Here is a 20394-nt window from a genome sequence, read left to right as displayed (position 1 = left end):
GAGGAAGGTACATCACTTCCTCCTAATCCTTCTAATCCTTTCAAACAGCGCCACTCCCTGGTGACGAAGCATTCAACTGTATGAGCCTGCAGGGGTTGTTCTCACTCAAACCACCACATCACGAGTCCAGTATCCACAGTCAAGGGGCAGTGCCCTATCAAGGGAACGGTGACCTGAAACTACAGCAAGGTTGGGAGTGACGAAAAGGGCCCTGAGTGGCCTTGGGGAAGCCATCTGTGAAGGGTCTGAAAAGAAACCGTGCTTCCTGCTACATTCTAGAAGCAACCCCTACACACACATTAGCAACAGAGCTAATTGCTCCTCAGAAAGGACCCCAAGCCAGGCCATGTGTAGAAGGGACCAATGTGAACACCTGGGTTTAGAAAATGCTCAGAGTGTCAGCGGTTCTCCACGTCACAGATACTCAGGTGTCATACAATGCGTTGGTCACGCAGAGGGAGCTGAGAGGTGGGGAGGGCCTAGGCCTAGCAAGAAATTCTGTAACCACAAGTTGCAAGCTGGGTCCCCCAGGAGAAGCTCTGTGACCTCGGAAGCTCTGTCCACGGAGGTGCTAGAACAGAGCACAGGTTCCTCCAGAAGACAAGGGTGGCTGCCAGCCAGGCCTCCCTGAGCCTACCAAAGCACACTGCACCCAGAAGGAATGCACACAATATGACCAAGGCAGGGTACTTTGGAAGATCTGGAGCAGGAGGAGGAGACAGAAGTCACAGTACCTTCAGGCTGAGACAGAGCACTTCATAACTACTCCACTAGGGGGCACTACGGCTGCAGAGTGAACAGGGGCGCTAAGCCAATCTCATTTTTCCCAACCACAACCCCTCCCTGGGCTGGAAGGGACAGATGTCTTGCCAGCTGGGGGTTGGGGGAGGAGGCAGACAAATGTCTCTTGGGACCTCTGTGTGGTCCTGTTAAACAGTTGGGTGTGAATGTATGTGTGTCTGTGTGTGGGTGTGGGGGTGTGATTGGGGGTGTATAGACCGGCAAACACTTGATTAAAAAAAAAAATCTATTGGTTGAGCTAGCAGGCCCTGTTCGTGTGATCAGAAGTGGGTATGTTGGCAAACAAGTCACACTAGTGAAAATATGAAAATACAAGAATTCATGGACTTACACACAGACACCCTTCATAAAAGCCAGTGTCCAAATCATGCGTTATCTGGCATGGGAGTGACTGGGAAGGTAGTGTTTTGGGAGTGTGTAACTTGAAGGATGGCACAAGTCTGTGGTGTGAGCCTGAGTGTGTGTGTGTGTGTGTGTGTGTGTGTGTGTGTGTGTGTGTGTTGCTTTGTATGTGTTGCTGACAGCATGGGCATGCAGCATTTGTGTGTAGTGAGTTCACATGTGAGTGTGCACCACAGTGAGTGTGTGAATGTGAGTGTATAGACCAGCTTGTTCCCTGTGAACACTTGTAGAAGTATAAGGGAGATTGGGTACAAAAATGAGCCTGTATCTGTTCGCTAAGATCAGGAGAGGTCCTGGATGGGGGAAGTGTGTGTGTGTGTGTGTGTGTGTGTGTGTGTGTGTGTGTGTGCGCGCGCGCGTGTATGTGTGTGTGTCCATGTGTGGATGGGTGTGTCTTGGTCTGGACTCCTGGGTCAGTGTGGTCCCAGAACCCAGGCAGTCGCAGGGTAAGCCTGGAACATGCCAAGAGGGAAGTGTGGCTGAGGCACCCACCTGAAGATTGGCCCAGTCCTCAGGTTTCACTCATGACCCTGTGACATCAGCGGCAGCAGCTGTCCTTGCCGGCCCGGCCCCCCAGCCAAGTCCCCCAGAGCTCCAGCCCCAGCCTGAGGTGGGCACGGCACCCGGGGCTCGTCCGCCACCGCTCTTCTCTGCTTCTGGCCAACAGTGAGTACTGTGCCTTTCTGTGCCAGCCCAGCCTGGTACCCCCAGGGGTGGGTCACCCCAAGAGACAAGTGACCCTGGCCTCAACCCCAGCATGAGTCTAAAGAAGTCACCACTTTGCTTCTGCACGGCTGACCTGTTCGCGCCCGGCTCTGCTGTCTGCGCCCGGGCCCCACTCTGCCCTGTCAAAACCTCCGTGTACCCTGACCCTCTCTGTCCCCAAGCTTGCTTCTCTGTCTTGTCTTTTCTCTCTGTCCCTGCCTAGCCGTCCTTTCCCTGAGCACGAGTCCTCATTCCGGTTACAAATGTGACTAAAGGTTAGCTCCAGACGGGCGTAGAGTGACCCAAAGGACAGAGTCCAGGCTGTAATTTCTTCAGGAAGGGACATGAGCGGGGGGGAACCAAAACAGTGACTCGGCTTGGCCTGTTTGCTAAGAAGCAGGGCGGTGGAGAGCGACAAGAGGCTGGGTGGGGGTAGGGTGGCGGTGGCGGCCGCGGCTCCTTTGCTCTACTGAAAGAGGAATCTGTGAGATGCCAGCGAAGGACACATCCCGGCTGCCACTAAGTTCTGCCCACTGTCCCGCCCTCCTGCAGCCCTCCCTGCCAGCCACGGGTCTCTCTTTTCCCAGCGAATCTGGAGGAAGTGGGGGCGGGGGCGGGCAGAGGTGTAGTCCCGCACAGCAGAGAGGGACCCAGGGAAGCATAAGCTAAGAGGGATGTGGGTCTGCGGAGCTGGAGAGTGCACCTTGAGAGGAGAGATGGGATTGCACCACTGGCGGAACTCTGGAGACCCAAAGAGCCCTGAGTAGACTCAGGAGGATACAGGGGCTCCTAATGTAGGTCAGGGGACCACTGTCCAGCAGACCTCAACCCCTCCAGCCCCCTTTACTAAGAATAGAGTTCTCAGGACAGAGGGTAGGCAGGCATGGCTGGTAACCAGGTGTACTGGGGTTGGCAGACACTGGGGGGAGGGGCCAGCGCTAGTTGGGTTGTTTACCAGAAGGGTCAACTTGGTGACCGTTATTAGGGCGCATATCATAGTTATTAAGACTATGATGGGGGGCTGGAGAGATGGCTCAGTGGTTAAGAGCACTGACTGCTCTTCCAGAGGTCCTGAGTTCAAATCCCAGCAACTACGTGGTGGCTCACAACCATCTGTAAGGGGATCTGATGCTCTCTTCTCATGTGTCTGAAGACAGCTACAGTGTACTTATATATAATAAATAAATAAATCTTAAAAAAAAAGACTATGATAGGGGTTGGGGATTTAGCTCAGTGGTAGAGCGCTTGCCTAGAAAGTGCAAGGCCCTGGGTTCGGTCCCCAGCTCCGGGGGAAAAAAAAAGAAAGAAAAAAAAATCACATAGCATCAAGCCTATGATAGTCTTAGCTGGGCGTAGTGACGTACACCTGTCATCCTAGCACTCAGAGGCAGGAGGATTGCCACGAATTCAAGGCCAGCCTGGGTCACATATGACCTCATATTGGTAGAGAATGAGATCTTCAGGACTAGGCTAAGCTACATCCAAGGGTTCAGAGGCTCTACTGTCAAGAGGCCGCCCTCCCACCCAGGAGGGGACCCTCCGCCTGCCCCCTCCTCACCTTCCCTCCGGAAGTTTGCACATGAACAAGTCACTCAGCAGAGTCTGGGATGGGGAGTCTTTGCCGAGGTCCTGCCTGCCCATGAACAGGTCGGGGAGTTTGAGGAGGGGGAAGGGGTTGAACTCTGGGGAGGTGACAGGAAGATCCTAACAGTGGCAGAGGCTGAGCGGCCGTTGTGTACAGCGGGGTTGGAAATTGGGGTACCTAGGAGTGTTTCTATTACTGGAGTCACCTCCGAGTCCTCTGCCTATACCTTCGGGGACAGGGACAGGGACAGGGACAGCGACAGCAGTGGCCACTACACTACCTTTTGCAGCCATGTTAATTATGTAGAACGAGGTAGAAGCTAAATATCCCAGGACCTAGGCACCTGCTATATCAGGCAAGGCATCCAGACAAAGGTAAGCCAGGCTTGTGTCCCCACACAAGTGCCCAGGTAACAGAGGACAGAGACCACAGGCCCTACGTCTGGGGACCTCAGAAGCCTACCTCCATCCCTCAAGCCAGGCATCCCACAAAGGATTATATGTAGGTATTTAGGGAGTGAGGAGAAGGAGGGTGAGGGACCTTTGTGGGCCCAGCCTTGTCTTACCTATCATTTCTGGTTTGGAAATATGTGTGGGTGAGGACTTGGAACTGGGGCTCATTTTCCCTGCTCAAGCATGGGCAGAGGGGAGGCCTGATCCAATAACTTCTCTCCAGAGGTTTCTGTATGCACCAATTTCCTGACAAGGGCTCTGCTTTGGGGGAGCGTCAATTCCAGTCATCATAACAGCGAGGAAACGGGGTAGACAAGGAAGCAGAGTGGGTAACACATCTGAGGGCAGCAGTGTTCAGAGAAGGCTCAGGGAAGAGGGAGAGTGGAGAAGAGAGAAGGAGCCATAGTTCCCAGAAGAGGGAAGTGGCTGTCGGGTGAAGACTGGCCATGAGGCCTGGAGAACAGGGAGGAACCACGAGGGGGACCAAGGCAGATGTGTGGGTGACGGCTTCACACTCCATGCGTCCTACGGTCAGCTTCTTCAACACCGTCAAGCAGATCCTCATACTCTAAAGGGTCCTAGCATGTGCTTGAGGCACACCGTGAGTGAGAGGCCAAGGCCCATGCTCTCTGGGGAGGAATTTGGGTTGGACTGAGTCAGGACAGAGCTTTCCTAGGGACCGTGGAGATTGTGTGATGGCAGCAGGTTCTGGGGCTCTGGGCCGGTCTGATGACTCTTTCAGGGGTCCCCAGTCCCATAATGGCATTGGAAGGCTCTGGGGGAGCCCAGGTTTCTTTCACCTTTACCAGCATCCCATTCTGCAGCATCAGCGAGGGCTATTTTTATTCGCCGACGTTCTCAGTCAACACCCTATGTTGAGGGTGGGGAGGGAGGCAGAGGAGTGAGGGCTCCGGGAGTCCTAAGGGCAAGAGTGGGCAAGGTGGGGGACAGCTGAGGCCGTGTCCCTGTCTCAGGATCCTCTGCCTAGAGTCCTGGCATAAGAGGGAAAGGTAAAACTCAGTGGTCACCGGACTCCACCCTGGTAGGTGCCAGTGGGTTACAGCCTGTGAGTATCAGTGAGGAGCTCTTCAGCACCGGCGTGTCCAGAGCAGAGTCTCACACGCAGTGGTGGCTCTATAGAGGGCTCACTAAATTCACCGTGCCTATGAAAACAGAAGCAACCAACCCCACCACAGCTGTCAGAGAAGGGAAATGCTACGAGCTCTGGAAACCCTTTGAAACCGAGGTTTGGGGCCTGAGGAGATGGCTCAGTCCATAAAGTACCGTTTTGTTATGCAAGCGTGGGGACCTGAGTTCGAATCCCCAGCGCCCATATAAAAAAACCAGGTGAGCCTGTAATTTCAGCTCTGGGAGGAAGAGACAAGAAGGTACCTGGGGCTTGCTGGTCAGCGAATCCAGATGAATTAGTGTGCTCCAGACCAAAACACAGAAGAGCAAATAGTGACCTTAGTCTTAACCTGCACACACACACACACACACACACACACACACACACACACACGGCAGGGGAAGTCGAGGTTTTTTTTTTTTTATTCATTTCTGATACCCTGGAAGTAAGGGCCTCTCTTACATGTGGAGCCCTCCAGCTGGGCTGCTGTGAGAGCTTAGAAAAAGAGCATTGGCTATGAAGTCTGCTGTAGTTCTCTGTTCGCTTGTGTCTTTGTTGAGGTTGGCAGGCGTCAGTCAGTTCAATTTTGAAACAGAGGCTCCAGGAGAAAAGGGGAGAAGACCTTTCCTGATAACAACTTCTAGGTAAAGTCCCCAAGAGCAGGAGCATGAGGTAGCGCAGGCTTCCTGAGGACAGGAGGCAGCTGTCAGAGCAGGACACCTGTCAGCCTTCCTTCATCTCAGGTGTAGGATGACTGGTGGCCACAGTCTCTGCTCCCAGGGCCTCTGCAAGGAGGCTTATTAGCTTGTCCATGTGATGGGGACTGCTGGAAGAAGATATAGAGCTAGGTGGGTCCTGGAATTCTCTGGGTTCTAGGAGGACAGAAGGAGCTGAGTGGAGTGTATATATATATATATATATATATATATATATATATATATATATATATATAGAGAGAGAGAGAGAGAGAGAGAGAAGGAGCAGGGTGAAGTATATATAGAGAAGGAGCAGGGTGAAGTATATATAGAGAAGGAGCAGGGTAGAGTATATATAGAGAAGGAGCAGGATGAAGTATTTATAGAGAAGGAGCAGGGTAGAGTATATATAGAGAAGGAGCAGGGTAGAGTATATAGAGAGAAGGAACTGGGTGAAGTATATATAGAAAGAAGGAGCAGGGTGGAGTATATATATAGAGAAGGAACTGGGTGAAGTATATATAGAAAGAAAGAGCAGGGTGGAGTATATATAGAGAAGGAGCAGGGTGAAGTATATATAGAGAAGGAGCAAGGTGAAGTATTTATAGAGAAGGAGCAGGGTGAAGTATATATAAAAAGAAGGGGGGCTGGGGATTTAGCTCAGTGGTAGAGCGCTTACCTAGGAAGCGCAAGGCCCTGGGTTCGGTCCCCAGCTCCGAAAAAAAGAACCAAAAAAAAAAAAAAAAAAAAAAAAAGAATTATCCAGAAGGAGGACCCATGGCAGGGGGACAGCACCATCCACACAGACATGTTTAGAGAAGGTGAGTGGCTCACACATGACTGTAATGTGTGCAAAGGAGAGGGACCAGCATTGTGCGCTAGGCACTGTTCCTTAGGGAGATTTAAGCTAACAGAAGGCAGTGTGCCCCAGGCTTGGACAGAACAAATCAGTCTCCACACCCTTTGAGCAGCTGGGAAATGAGTCACAGAGGAGAGAGAGAGATAGAGATAGAGATAGAGATAGAGATAGAGAGAGAGAGAGAGAGAGAGAGAGAGAGAGAATGGTTCATACAAATAGGCCATAGTGGGGGTTAGATACATGTGATGGTTATAAAAATAAACTTTAGTTAGGCATCCTGGTACAATCCTATAGTGAGTTCAAGGTCAGCCCAAACCACCTATAGGGATCCTGACTTAAACAAACAAACAAGTATCCGGGAAGTTCTTTGCCAGGCTGCTGACTATTGTGTTCCCAGTCCTTCAGCCCACGACACAGAGCGCCAAGACATAGAGCATAGTCCTTCTAGACATCTTCAGCAGCCGTACCTTTCAAGGGGCTTCAAGCAAGGCCTCTAGCCTTTGAAGCAAAAGCCAGCTCAGTGCAGGGGGCCATCTGTGCTGTGGGCCAACTATGCCCAGGCCAGTGCCATAAGGGGCTAGATGGAGGCCATGTTTGTAGTAGTGGGTACATGGGGTTGATGTGAAAGAAAGCTGTGCTCAAATCCTTACTTGGGATAATAAAACAGGGCCTGGTATGTAGTACTGACTTTTCAACAAAGAATCTGGGGGTCTAGGGTGTGCCTTGGTTAGTGCTGTGTACTTGCCTGTCGTGGGTTCTTTCCCTGCAGCACCGAAAGCAGGCATAGTACCCATCAGCAATCCTAGTCCCTCTGAGGTAGAGAGGCAGAAGGATCAGAAGCTCAGGGTCATCCTTGGCTACGTAGCAAGTTCAAGGCCAGACTAGGATACATAAGACCCTGCATCAACAATAAGGAAAATGAAAGAAATGGGAGAGGTAAAGTGGTGGAGGGGAAAGAGGGTGGGAAGGAGGGGGGAGGAGGAAGGAGGGAGAAGGAAGGAGGGAAGGGGATAGAGCTCAGGGCTGGGGGCATAGCCTAGCATGCATAAAGCTGTAAGTTCAATTCCCAGAGACACTGAACTAGGTACAGAAACACAGGCTTATAATCCCAGCATTGGGAAATGGGGGCAAGAAGATCAGAAGTTAAAAGTCGTCATTCTTAACTAGATAGGGACTTCTAGCCTAGTCTGGGTTGTTGAATTATGTGAGACCTGTGTTTTTGGTTTGTTTGTTTGTTTGTTTGTTTGTTTGGATCGTTTCTTTGCCTCTTCACCGGCTTCATGAGTCAGATGTACAGGTGAATGCCCCAAGATTTAGGGCCAGAAGAACCCATCCTGTTCTGTGAAGCTGTTTTGGAAGACACCTGGAATTCTGCATCTTGAGATAAATTGTTTGTTTGTTTAAAAGGTTTAGGCCTGGAAGGGAAAATCTTCCCTGGGGCTGTGTTCCTAGGGATACATAAGCTGTGAGGAGTTTGGGAAGGTGCTGTCTGAGGCAAAGGCCGGGCCCAGCCTACTCATAGGTTTTCATGCCATTGCTTTGAGCCAACAGGGGACACTCAGGGGAGGAACAAGGCTGTAGCTGAGATGAGGCTCGGGACAGGGAAGAAGCATCCAGCAGTCTCTGAGGGTCTTTAGGGCTCTCAGGCTGCAGGACTCGCTGTGGAAGAAGAGGCTTTGGATGTGCACAGAGCCACCTTGGTATACAGTCAGTGCAAAATAAATGTACCCATCACTGTCACCTGTGGCCTTTGGTTAGTTGATGACCAGGCTGAGTGAATTGGGACTCTGAATAAAGAAGGTTTATTCTAAACCTTGCACCCCTTCAAGAGCCTCCTATGTAACCCCATTGGTTTCCTGAATTCTGGGAGCCACTCAATGCCCAGGGAGTTCCACCCTAGGCTTCCAGCTCTAGGCCCCATGGGAACAGAGTTTTCTCTACAGACAGTGTTAGGCCGGGAGGGAAGGGCCACCTAGGATGACCTCTTCTACTCTGGGCTGCTAAGGCCAAGGAGGCTTTGTTCTCCCTCCTCTCCAGGCTAAGAGATGTCAGAACAGTAACACAGCTACCCTGCTTCCTCCCATCCCCACCTCAACTGGAAGAAAAGTTGTGACTTGGGACTCCAGCCAGGGAAGCACCCATTTCTCACGCTTGGAGCTGGGCACAGCGGGAACCCAAGGATTTGGGGGAATAGTCCACCTGGGAGCCTGGCGCTCACTTGGACCAGAGTCGAAGTTTGTTATGTTTGGAGTCACTCAGGAAGTTTTGTATTGGAGCTCGCACTGTAGGTGGCCCTTAAAGTAGAACCCCCCCACCTCCACTGGGACATATGGCTCTCAGTAACTTCTTTTTGTCTGTGTCTGTCTGTCTGTCTGTCTGTCTGTCTGTGCCTTGTTCATGCTGAGTGATAGGTTACTTTTCTGCCTGTGAAATGAGCCAATTCAAGCCAGATTGGTTTATCATGAAGGTTTATCATGAAGCTGCTTTAGGCAGGAGAGTTCACTGGACCCAAGGAAAGAGACCAGGGAAGTTGCCACGGGGGTTGTTGGGGGGAGGGAGAAAGAGAGAAAGGAAACATGGGCAGAGAGAAGAAGAGGAGGAGGAAGGTGGGGGGAGAGACACCAAGATGTCTGGATTGTGTAGGGAAGGGCGTCTGGGGGAAGGATGACCTAGCTCCTGGGCTGGAAAGTTCAGGATTAGGGAGTAGGGGGGAGGGGGAAGGGTATACCTGGTAGGGACTGAGGGATGCTGGGAGGACTTGAAGGCCAGATCTGCTTCGATATATAAAAATATCCATCTCAGCCCCCCACCCTCCACCCCTGAAACCAAACACTAAGAAGAGATTTACTCTGTAGTAGAATTCACTACTAGCCCAGGGTGGCCTCAGAGTCATGGCAATCCTTCAGCCTCAGCCTTCCAGTGACTGAGATTACCGACATGAACTACGGTACTCAGGTTGCTTTGGACAATTTTGTTCACTTTATGCTATTTCTCGAGTCCAGGTCTCACTATGTAGTCCTGGCTGATCTGGAGCTGCCTATGCAGACCAGGCTGGCTTCGAACTCACAGAGATCCATTTGCCTCTGCTTCCCAAGTGCTGGGATTGAAGGTGTGTGCCACCCATGCCACGCTATTACATGTGTTATTGCTATTAGGAATGTGTGATGTGTAGAGGCTGGGTATGTGTGTAGTCATGTCATGCGTGTGGGGGGGGGGGTCAGTTCTTTCCTTACATCATTTTCATGGGATCGAACTCAGATCATCAGGCTTAGGTAGCTTGTGCTTCTACCCACTGAGCCATTTAGCTGGCCCTCTAATTTCTTTCTTAAACCAACCAAAGAGGTGGACAATGGTGGGTGACGAGCAGTCTTGTGAGAGACTAGTTGGCAAGGAGAGTGGCTTCTGGACCCTGAACAAGGACAGCTAGCAGTGTGCCGTCTTTGTACTCATAAAGGTGTGCTCTAAAGGGGATGGGGAAGGGTGCGCACCCAGGCCATGCTCACCTATGGTCAACCTTCCAAGACAGTTTCTTACCATAGCTTCGTATCACAGAGTAGCAGGGGCGTAACTGACATCACATGAGAGATTGCGGGCTGGTGCCAATGAATGAATTTCTGGATATCTGAAGACAACCCCCCACTCCCCGCCAGAAAAATTGGTTTTCCAAGAAGGAAGGTTCTGGAAGCATATGAAAGCATCTGAGTGAGGTTAGGAGACTATCCTGAGCTTTGTTTGGCTTATAGTTGGGACATTTAGGATGGCAGATGCTCATTCGTGGTAGATAGACTTGATCTCAGAGGAGATCCACATCCAGCAGAAAGACGGGGTATCTGGGGCTTAGAAGGGGTGGGTGACCAAGGTCTGTCTTTGTAGCCCAGGCAACGACATGTGTTAGCCTTGTACCCAGCAGCTTTTCTTTTCTTTTTTTTTTTTTTTTAAAGATTTATTTATTTATATGTGAGTACACTGTGGGTGTCTTCAGACACTTCAGAAGAGAACATCCCATTGCAGATGGTTGAGAGCCACCATGTGGTTGCTGGGATTTGAACTCAGGACCTCTGGAAGAGCAGTCAGTGTTCTTAACCGCTGAGCCATCTCTCCAGCCCCCAGCAGCTTTTCTGTGTTTGTTTCCAGTTCTTAGAGTCTTTTGGTCAGTTCTGACTTTGGACGTAGACAGTCATGTCACCTGTCAACAAGGATGGTTTTATTTGATCCTTCCCAATTATTATACTTTATTTCCGTTTCTTGTCTTATTGCAAAGGTAAAACTTTCAATCTGGTGTTGAAAAGCCATGTGGAGCCAGCTGCCTTTGCTTTGGTCGTGACTTTTGGTAGAGAACTTTCTAGTTTCTCACTGTTAAAGTAAATGCCCACTGGAGTAACTGTAGGGCTTTCGAGACACGGTTTCTCTGCGTAGCCCTGGCTGTCCTTGAACTCACTCTGTAGACCAGGTTGGCCTCAAGCTCAGAGATCCGCCTGCCCTTACCTCCCGACTGACGGGATTAAAAGTATGGGCCACCACCACCATCGGCAGGGCTCTTGATAAATTGTCTTCATCAACTTGAGGGAATTCCTTACCTCTCTAATTTGCCATGGTCTTATTATGAATAAGGACTATGGGATTTTTTTGTTTTGTTTTTAATCTTTGATCTCACCCATTGATATGACAGTGTGATTTTTTTCCCCTCTTTAGTCTATTAGTAAGAAGTTACATTATTTAGTTTCTTGAGTTTCCCTTGCACGTTTGAAATAATCCCACATGGCCATGGTACACAATCCCTTGACATACTGTTGGATATTAATCAGCTGCTATTTTTGCTGAGGCGTATGAAGATTGGAAAGAAAAGAATCGGGGTAATTTACAGGATGGGGAATCAGACCACAGGTCTTAGAGACACCCAAAGCGATGGCAGACTCTATCTGGGATGAATGGATGCACTGAGTGCCCAGGCCAGAGAGGAAAAAGCCTCTGTGGTCAAACTATATCTGGAATCTGGTGCTCCAATCTGGCTGCCCCACAGGCAGAGACAATGCTGGGCTGGACCTGCTCCAGGAGGAGCTGCCTCACCCCCAGCGTCCTCACCCTCGGCTCCCTGCCTTCGGACAGCTGGCCTCAGCCTGGCTTACCATTCCTGACCTTTCTTCCCCCCAACCTCCATCCTGGTTGGCTCACAATCTCCAGGCCCCCAGGAAGGCCTGATTTACCCACCACTTCCGCCCAAACTTCCGTTTTGAAGGCGGTGTGCATGAGACTTTGCACTTTCTAAATGGACTCCAGTCTTGGCTCCTGGGAGATGGCTTTAGCCTTGGCTTGGCCTCCCATTTATCATTCGCTAAAATTATCTGATCGCTCCCTATTTACTGCCTGTCTCTTCCCTCTGGAATGCAAGCTCCATGAGGGCAGGGACTTTACCTCCTCTTCGCTCTGTCCCAGGCCAAGACCAGGGCTGGGCATGCACCACAAACTCAGAAGGTTCTTTGAATGAATGAATGAATGAATGAATGAACTTGTGGGCTGGGAAGTTGCCGAGTGTCAGTTCCCTATTGAGAACGCTGCTCTCTTGGTTCTTAAAAACACCAACATTCTCATGTGCCCCAGGAAGAGGTTGCCCTGAGGACCCTAACCCTAACCCTCAAATGCCATATCTCAGGGTCCAGACTGGGACACAGTTAGGTGGAAGGACCTGTCATCTTACCATGCTCACACTTCACTCTATCCCCCAACAAGCCTACTTGGTGTCACGGAGTCTTGATGCTTTGTCCCTACCAGGAACATCCATACACCACAGCGGTCCTTCTGTCCTGTTACTGGTGCCACCAAAGACAACAAGACTGTCCCCATCTGTTCTAGATGTATGGGAAGGGCAAACAGAAGGAGCAGAGACTCCACTTGACTTCCCACCCCTGGGTGGATTCTCCAAGGCTACAAGAGGAAGTCTAGTTTCCTCACGCCTGGCAGCAACCCTGAACCCTCCACCATCCCACCTCTCCCCACCTCATCCCCTAAATGGCTTCTGTGATCCATATGAGTTTCCAGTGTCCTGCCCTTACCCTGGCTGTCCCTTCTCCCTGGGATATTCTTCTTCTTCACCCATTGGGATCGAGCTGAAAAAGGTCATCTTCCTCCTACTTGGAACTAACCTCTCACACCTGAGCTCCTCCAGCACCATCTACGCCCCTCCCGAAGACAGGCTCTGTATCATCTTGTCGAAGCCCTGTGTCCACTTTCCCCAGACTGTCAGCTATGTGCAAACACCTAACTGTGGATCAATAAGCTCTACTCATGGCCATCTCTGCTTTTGAGATGTGAACAGAATTGTTAGAGGGATGATGGATGGATGGATGGATAGATGAATGGATGGACAGATGGATGGATGGAGATGGATGGACAGATGGTTGGATGGATGGATGGATGGACAGATGGTCAGATGGATGGATGGACAGATGGTCAGATGGATGGATGGACAGATGGTCAAATGGATGGATGGATGGACAGATGGATGGACAGATGGATAGATAGGTTGGTAGATGAAGCATAGAAAAGTCCATGATTTTCCTAGAAGGTCTGTATCCAAGTGTCACAATTTAATTAATTAATTGTTGGTGTTTTTGTTTTAAGACAGAGTCTCACTATGTAGTCCTAGCTGGCATGGAACTTTAGACTACGCTGATCTCAAACTCATAGAGATCTGTCTCACTTCCAAAGTGCTGGATTAAAGGCATGTGCCACCATGCCTGGCAACAAACACTCTCTAAATACCTACTACATGCCCAGTCCTGGGACTAGCTAGCCATGGTGACGTAGACAGGCACAGTTACCGCTTATGTTGACGTTTCCACCTTGTGGAGAATATACTCAAAACAAACGAGGCAAGTATTTACAGCTTATGAGACATAATGTCAGGGGAAATGCAGGGGTGTGTGGTAGGAAGAAGAGGAAGAACTCTCTCAAAATAGAAGACAGAGACCATGGGAAGAGAGAGAGAGGGCTGTGGGGTTCCAGAGACAGGGGAGCTGGGTAAAATCCCAAAGGCAGGAACAAGGTCAAGGAAGCCAATGGGACTGGAACAGAGTGTCCAGGGTGACAGCAATAGACAAAGAAGTAGTGAGAGTCAGAGCTCCAGGACCTGGGTGACCACCACAGGAGGCTTAAGTTATATTCTGAGCACACTGGGGTGTTCTTGGAGAGTTTTAAGGGAAACACAAGCCGATTTTTATTTTTGAAGTATCAGTGGCTGCCTTGGTAGGACTGATTCAGAAGGCAAGGAGACCAGCTACCCCCGGAAATGTGTGTGACGTGGGCTTGGGCGTGAGGGGCTGGGGAGAGGTGGGTTTCCATGCATTATAGAAGTATGGATTAGCAGGGTTTTGGAGTTTGGGTCAGAAAAGGGGAACTCAGGGACACATGTTGGTGATTGATCTGAGACACTGGAAGTGATGGTATTTCCTGGCTCAAGGGCGTATGGTACCATGGAAAACCCACAAAAGCTCTGTTCCAGTTGGGGGGACCTCAGCCTCATGAAGCTCTCCAGAGGCCATGCAGAGTTCAAAGGGAAGGTTCGTTTTACTCCCACGGCATTTTCTACCATCCTAGAAATGATGTCACTCCCGGAGGGCTGAGCCCTGCACAACTCGAGAGACCGTGTACAGAAAGGGCCACCCGGCAGAAATTGTTAAGGAGAAGCCAGAGAGGAAGACAAACCGTGGTGTAACCCCATGGACGCTGAAGGAATAGAATTTTCCAGAAAGGGTCTGTGGCCTACTGGGCTGACCGCTCCTGAGAGGTCAAGGGAGGTGAGGGGAGGAACGGGTGTTGTGGTCTTGGCAGTGGTGCATTAGTGATTCAATGAAAGCAGTTCCGGTTGAGCAGGGGTGATGGCAGCCAGGTTGGAATGGGTTGAGGAGGGAGCAAAAGGTAAGGAAGTAGAGACAGCTGGTGTAGAGTCTTTCCAAGAAGCTCTTCTGTGTACAGAGAAAGGAAGACGGGGAACTGGATGCTGGGAGGTGTGAGGTATGGGCCGATGAGTGGCAGATGACACTTGTGTTAATGTAGAAGACAGTCATCCGTGAGCGGGAGACTGAAAAGAACTGCAGAGAGAGGTTGCGGGGAAGCACAGGGCCCGGGGTTGGGTGTTAAGTGCAAGGGCCAGCCTGTGGTAGTGGTAGTGGTGGTGGTGGTGGTGGTGGTGGTGGTGGTGGTGGTGGTGGTGGTGGTGATGATGATGGTGATGATGGTGATGATGATGATGATGATGATGATGATGATGATGATGATGATGATTGGTTGGTTTCCTGAGAAACAAAAACCCAGACAGAGAAAACAGGGCGTGGCAGAATACATGTGTAATCCCAGCCCGGAGGAAGGGAAGGTCTCCACAAACCGCTAACAGATGATATAATCATGCAGTTGCAGGTCAAGAATAGGCCCTGTCTCAAACAAAAAACAGCAATAAAAACAAAGTGGCCAGAGGGGGTGACACATGGATTTTAAAAATATTTTGTAACTAATTGAGTGGTGGTGGCGCTTTAATCCCAGCACTCAGAAGGCAAAGTCAGCAGATCTCAGAGTTTGGGGCCAGCCTGGTCTACTAAGCAATTTCCAGGACAGCCAGGGTTACACAGAGAAACCCTGTCTCCAAAAACAAACAAAGTAACTTTATTCATTTTATTGTATGAGTGTTTTGCCTGCACATATGTCTGTTTGCCATGTGTGCCAGGTCTCTGTGGGGATCAGAAGAGGGCATCGGATCTCCTGGAGCAGACGTTACAGACGGCCGTGAGCCACAGTATGGGTGCTGGGAACACAGATAATTTCCCCTCACACAGCAGAACAGTCAAACATGACTTGGCTTCAGGATGGCTAAAAGGCTAAGAGGGCTGGGAGGTGATTTTGAGGGGGAAAGTGTTACCATAACAGAGACCAGAAGTGGGCCAGGGGTGGGTCCTAACATTTTCAAGACTTGGGAGCAGGGCAGGACACTCCGGGTATCAGCTGAGTAGAAACCCTAGGGTTGTCTCTGGGCTCCTGTGAATTCAGGTGAGGCCAGTTTCCTCGAGGGCTGGACTAGACCCAGACTGTGATGTTGGGCTATTGTGGTGAAGGAGCAGCACCAGAGTCAGGGTTTCGTTGCCAAGATGACTTCAGGCTGGGTGGGTCCCCCCGAGGCCATCTGGCAGGCCAGCATTGTCTACATGACAAGATGCGAGTGAGAGAGTGTGTGTGTAGGGTCAGGGTAAGGTACATGGTTGGCTGAGGGTCTCTGTGAGGGGCTTCAGCTTAGACCTGAGTGTGTGGATGAGGCTTGCACACAGCAGGGTCACTGACCAGCCGGGCACCAGCGAGTCATCCCCCAGAAACATGACTCCCTGGAGCCTGGTAAGAAGCAGCTGGGTAGCGGGCAAGGGGTGTGGCTGGCTCTGCCCAATGGCTCTGGCCCTTCCCTGTCATCTGCTCTATCTGTTGACCAAGCCTGAGAAGTATGTACTAACCAGAGCCTCTGTGCCTGGGTTTTCTGTGAGATGACTGTACCAGAGTCTGCTGGATTCCCTGTGTTAGGGTGGAGGTTCTAGGATCCATTCATATGTGTGCGTGCTCTCTCTCTCTCTCTCTCTCTCTCTCTCTCTCTCTCTCTCTGTGTGTGTGTGTGTGTGTGTGTGTGTGTGTGTGTGTGCGCACATTCATGTGTGCATATACTTGTAGAGGCCAGAGGAAGGCCTTGGCCATTTGGCTTTTTCCCTACCCAACTTGCTTCTTTGAGACAGCTCTTTCCTAGAATCTGGAGCCTAACTAATGGCCAACAAGACCCTGAAATCACCTTTCTCTGCTTCTGCCCTAACACTGGTTACAAGTGTGCATGAGGCTTCTCCACTGCCCCTTTATTTTATTTCATTTTTTAAGATTTATTTATTTTATTTATATGAGAACACTGTAGCTGTCTTCAGACACACCAGAATAGGGCCTCGGATCTGATTACAGATGGCTATGAGCTACCATGTGGTTGCTGGGAATTGAACTCAGGACCTCTGGAAGAGCAGTCAGTGCTCTTAACTGCTGAACCATCTCTCCAGCCCCTCCCCCACTTCATTTTTAAACTTGAACATTAGAATCCCTGCTCACGTTGTCCTTATATGTACTTATCCACTGAGTCATGGGCTTGCAGAGGCCAGAGGAGGCCTTTGAATATGCTCTCAGTCCCATATTGGCCTCTCAGTGGCCGTGAGTCACTGCACCAGTGTTCTGTCTGCTGAAGGGATCATTCCTCAAAGCCTGTTTTCAATGACTAACCCAGCATAGCCCTTCTGTGGGGAACAGGAGACAGAAAAGGTGAAGGAGCTGGATTAAGCTGGTCCACATGCTGCTTATAAACTCCAAGGCTCCTGGTGAGCCTTCTTCCCCTGTAAACCAGTTCATAAGAGACCAGCGACCGAAAACTGTCCCCCGGGGTTCTAACCCTGTTCTACTGGAATCGCACATCTTTTTACCACCCCTCCCCCCATCGCCTTTCCTGGTCATCTAAGTTAGCAGTCCCAGGTCTCCTGACACCCCCTGCCTGTACCTTACATCTCCTTCCAGCAAGAAGTTTTCATGGGAGGAAGAGACCCTGTGCAGGCCCGGCCTCCTTCTATGTTCCTTCCCTAGCCTATTGCCAAGCACCCTAAAGATCAGAAAAGAAACTCTATGCCCACACACCCTTCTTTTCCCTTCTCTCCAGGCAGAGGTGACAAATGCAGATGGGGCCCGCATTCTTCTGAGCTTGTCCCTGGCAGACATCACTCTTTTGCACTGAGTCTTGCAGAACCCTCAATGGTCTCCGCCCACATCTCCTGCTAGCCAGCATCAGCCAATCCACATGGCCTCCAAGCTGAAATTCACTTTCTAGTTGTGTTTTAGGGTAATCCTACCAGACCCTCTATCTTGTCCATCTGGAGGTCTTGTGGACAGCCAGTACAGTTTCTCTCTCTGTGTCCCTACAGGCTGAAGTCACGCAGTTCCTGGAGTCTGAACCCAGGAGACAGTTCGGGACACTGGGGCGTTGGCCCCAAGCTCCTCAGGCTGGAGAAGATCTGGTTCACTTTCTGTTGATCCCGAAGGTGGCACAATCTATTGCTGAGAAGAGAACACTGCGGGGCCTGGAGTGGGGGAATGCACCGTGCCCAGTGTCCTGGGCATCAGCACGCCCAGGTCTTGCAGGCACATCTCCCAGCCCCAACAAGACCAGGACACCCACCTCCCTGACCCAACTCCTGGGCAGGCAGAGAGTGAGGAGTACACAGTAGACCCCGGGCATTGGTGACCACCCAAAACCCAAGGGCTGCGGGCTGTAGCGGCTCTGTTACCTACCACCCTCTGGCCCCTGAGCCCAGAATGCAAGGATGGCCAGCTCATCTCTGCCCAACCTGGTCCCCCCGGGTCCCCACTGCCTGCGCCCCTTCACCCCAGAGTCCCTGGCAGCCATAGAGCAGCGGGCGGTGGAGGAGGAGGCCCGGCTGCAGCGGAACAAGCAGATGGAGATTGAGGAGCCTGAGCGGAAGCCACGCAGTGACCTGGAAGCTGGCAAGAACCTCCCACTCATCTATGGGGACCCCCCACCCGAAGTCATTGGCATCCCCCTGGAGGACCTGGATCCTTACTACAGTGACAAGAAGGTCTGGATGTGGGAGGGCTCCCCGATCTGTGCAGCCTGTCCATCTGTCTATCTACCATCCATCTGTCCATCCACCTGTCTGTCCATCCACCTGCCTGTCCGTCCACTGTCTGTCCATCCATCTGTCCATCTGTCTATCTGTCTGTCTATCCATCTGTGTGCCTGTCTATCCATCTGTCCATCTGTCCATCTGTCTATCTACCTGTCCATCTGTCCATACATCTATCCATCCATCCATCCATCCATCCATCCATCCATCCATCTGTCTGTCCATCTGTCCATCTGCCTGCCTGTCTGTCCATCTGTCCATCTGTCTGTCCATCCATCCGTCCATCTGTCTATATGTCCACCTGTCCATTCATCTGTCTCTCTGTCCATCTGTCCATCCACTTGTCCATCTGTCAGTCTGTCTATCCATCTGTCCGTCTGTCTGTCCATCTGTCCGTCTGTCTCACAGTTTCTCTCCCTGCCTCAGACCTTCATTGTGCTCAACAAAGGAAAGGCCATCTTCCGATTCTCTGCCACGCCTGCCCTCTACCTGCTGAGCCCCTTCAGCATCGTCAGGAGGGTGGCTATCAAGGTGCTCATTCACGCATATCCTGCCTAAGTGGGAGAGGGGGGGAGGGTTGGGGCGGGCGGGAGGCCTTCCCATGCCCTCCTCTCCCCAGCGGCTCCGCCTCTTTCCTTGACCCACCCCCCACGCTGTTCAGCATGTTTATCATGATCACCATCCTGACCAACTGTGTGTTCATGACCATGAGCAATCCGCCTTCTTGGTCCAAACACGTGGAGTAAGTGTGCGCCCTCTCCCCCCACCGACCTCCCTATTGCAGGTGTCTGTGCACTCTGAGTTTACAGGGTGACACTGCTCCTATCTTTCAGGGAAGACACATTGCCATTGTCATTGACATAGCACCTTAAGCCAAGGGGGTAGGAGGGTGGACATGCTCTCACCCTCATAGATGTCCCCAGCCCTGGGTAGCTGTATGCTACCTTGGTACCTCTCCTCCTTTAATGCCCACAGTTGCCAGGTACACACACACTACCCAGGTGACATCCTCCGCCCGACTGGCTCTCTTCTCTCCAGGTACACCTTCACGGGGATCTATACCTTTGAGTCCCTCATTAAGATGCTGGCCCGAGGCTTTTGCATTGATGACTTCACATTCCTCCGAGACCCCTGGAACTGGCTGGACTTCAGTGTCATCACAATGGCGTGAGCAGGGCCCGAGGCTGGGGTGGGAGCTGCAAGAGGGTATTGACAGGAGGGTGGCAGGGGCGTTGATTACTTGTGCCAACTGAGAGCCACGTGATCTAGGACATTCCTAGGGCTCTGTTTGGAGGCCATGTCACCTCCTCATGCTCTATACACCTTAGGAGGCAGTCTGACTCAGAGCTCCGCAGCCAATGGGTGAGCAGGGATGTCCCTGTCCTTCCTCTCCCTAGCAGTAAAACCCAACACTATTCTTCCCAACTCCTAGGCTAAAACAGGAACTTTGGGGGTTATTTGACCCCACCCTCCGCTCCTTGTGATAATACCAATTGCAAGAAACTCTTTGGGAGTTCTCATTCTGAACCCAGAGACACTTGATTTCTGTCCCAGCTCTGATGTGTTCCTCCTCAATTTCCCACTCAGGTATGTGACAGAGTTTGTGGACTTGGGCAACATCTCAGCCCTGAGGACCTTCCGTGTGCTGCGGGCCCTGAAGACCATCACGGTTATCCCAGGTATTGAGAGGAGTGGGGACCCTCTGCCCGAGGACCTTGGGAAGACACAAATATTTGCATTATGATTCGTAACAGTTATGAAGTAGCAACAAAAATAATTTTATGGTTGGGGGGGTCACTACACATGAGGAACTGTATTAAAGGGTCACAGCATTAGGAAGGTTGAGAACCACTGATCTATCTGTGAGATGCTTAGAACAGCATCTTATAAGGCCCATGTGTTTACACTAAGGAGAATTCTGCCTGAGGTACAAGGAGAACAGACAAGCCCAGAGCTCTACCTGAAAGTGATTCCGAGGAGGAAATGCCTCAGCCCTCGGTGCTTTCAGAGGGAAACTTCACCCCTATCCCAGTGGTGACCAAAAGGCAATTCCAAAGTAATTTATCAAGAAGA

At 51.0% G+C, this 20394-nt stretch overlaps 1 protein-coding gene across 2 annotated transcripts in view; it reads left to right on the top strand.

The window, feature by feature from the left end:
* Positions 1–1691: 1691 nt before the first annotated feature.
* Scn4a (sodium voltage-gated channel alpha subunit 4) overlaps positions 1692–20394 on the top strand; it is a 50994-nt gene continuing 32291 nt past the window's right edge. The window contains exons 1-7 of one of the 2 annotated variants that reach the window (XM_006247559.5): positions 1692–1869; positions 17340–17519; positions 17602–18273; positions 18748–18866; positions 18974–19063; positions 19360–19488; positions 19909–20000. In XM_006247559.5, coding sequence (XP_006247621.1) covers positions 18001–18273; positions 18748–18866; positions 18974–19063; positions 19360–19488; positions 19909–20000 — 703 coding nt within the window. In that variant the 5' untranslated portion in view covers positions 1692–1869; positions 17340–17519; positions 17602–18000. The remainder of the gene's footprint in view (positions 1870–17339; positions 17520–17601; positions 18274–18747; positions 18867–18973; positions 19064–19359; positions 19489–19908; positions 20001–20394) is intronic. The other variant, NM_013178.2, reaches the window with a different exon arrangement.

This window comes from Rattus norvegicus, chromosome 10 (genome assembly GCF_036323735.1).
Source record: "Rattus norvegicus strain BN/NHsdMcwi chromosome 10, GRCr8, whole genome shotgun sequence".
Classification (NCBI taxonomy): domain Eukaryota; kingdom Metazoa; phylum Chordata; class Mammalia; order Rodentia; family Muridae; genus Rattus; species Rattus norvegicus.
Note: the sequence above shows the minus strand (reverse complement) of the source record. Positions and strands in the feature narration are given on the sequence as shown.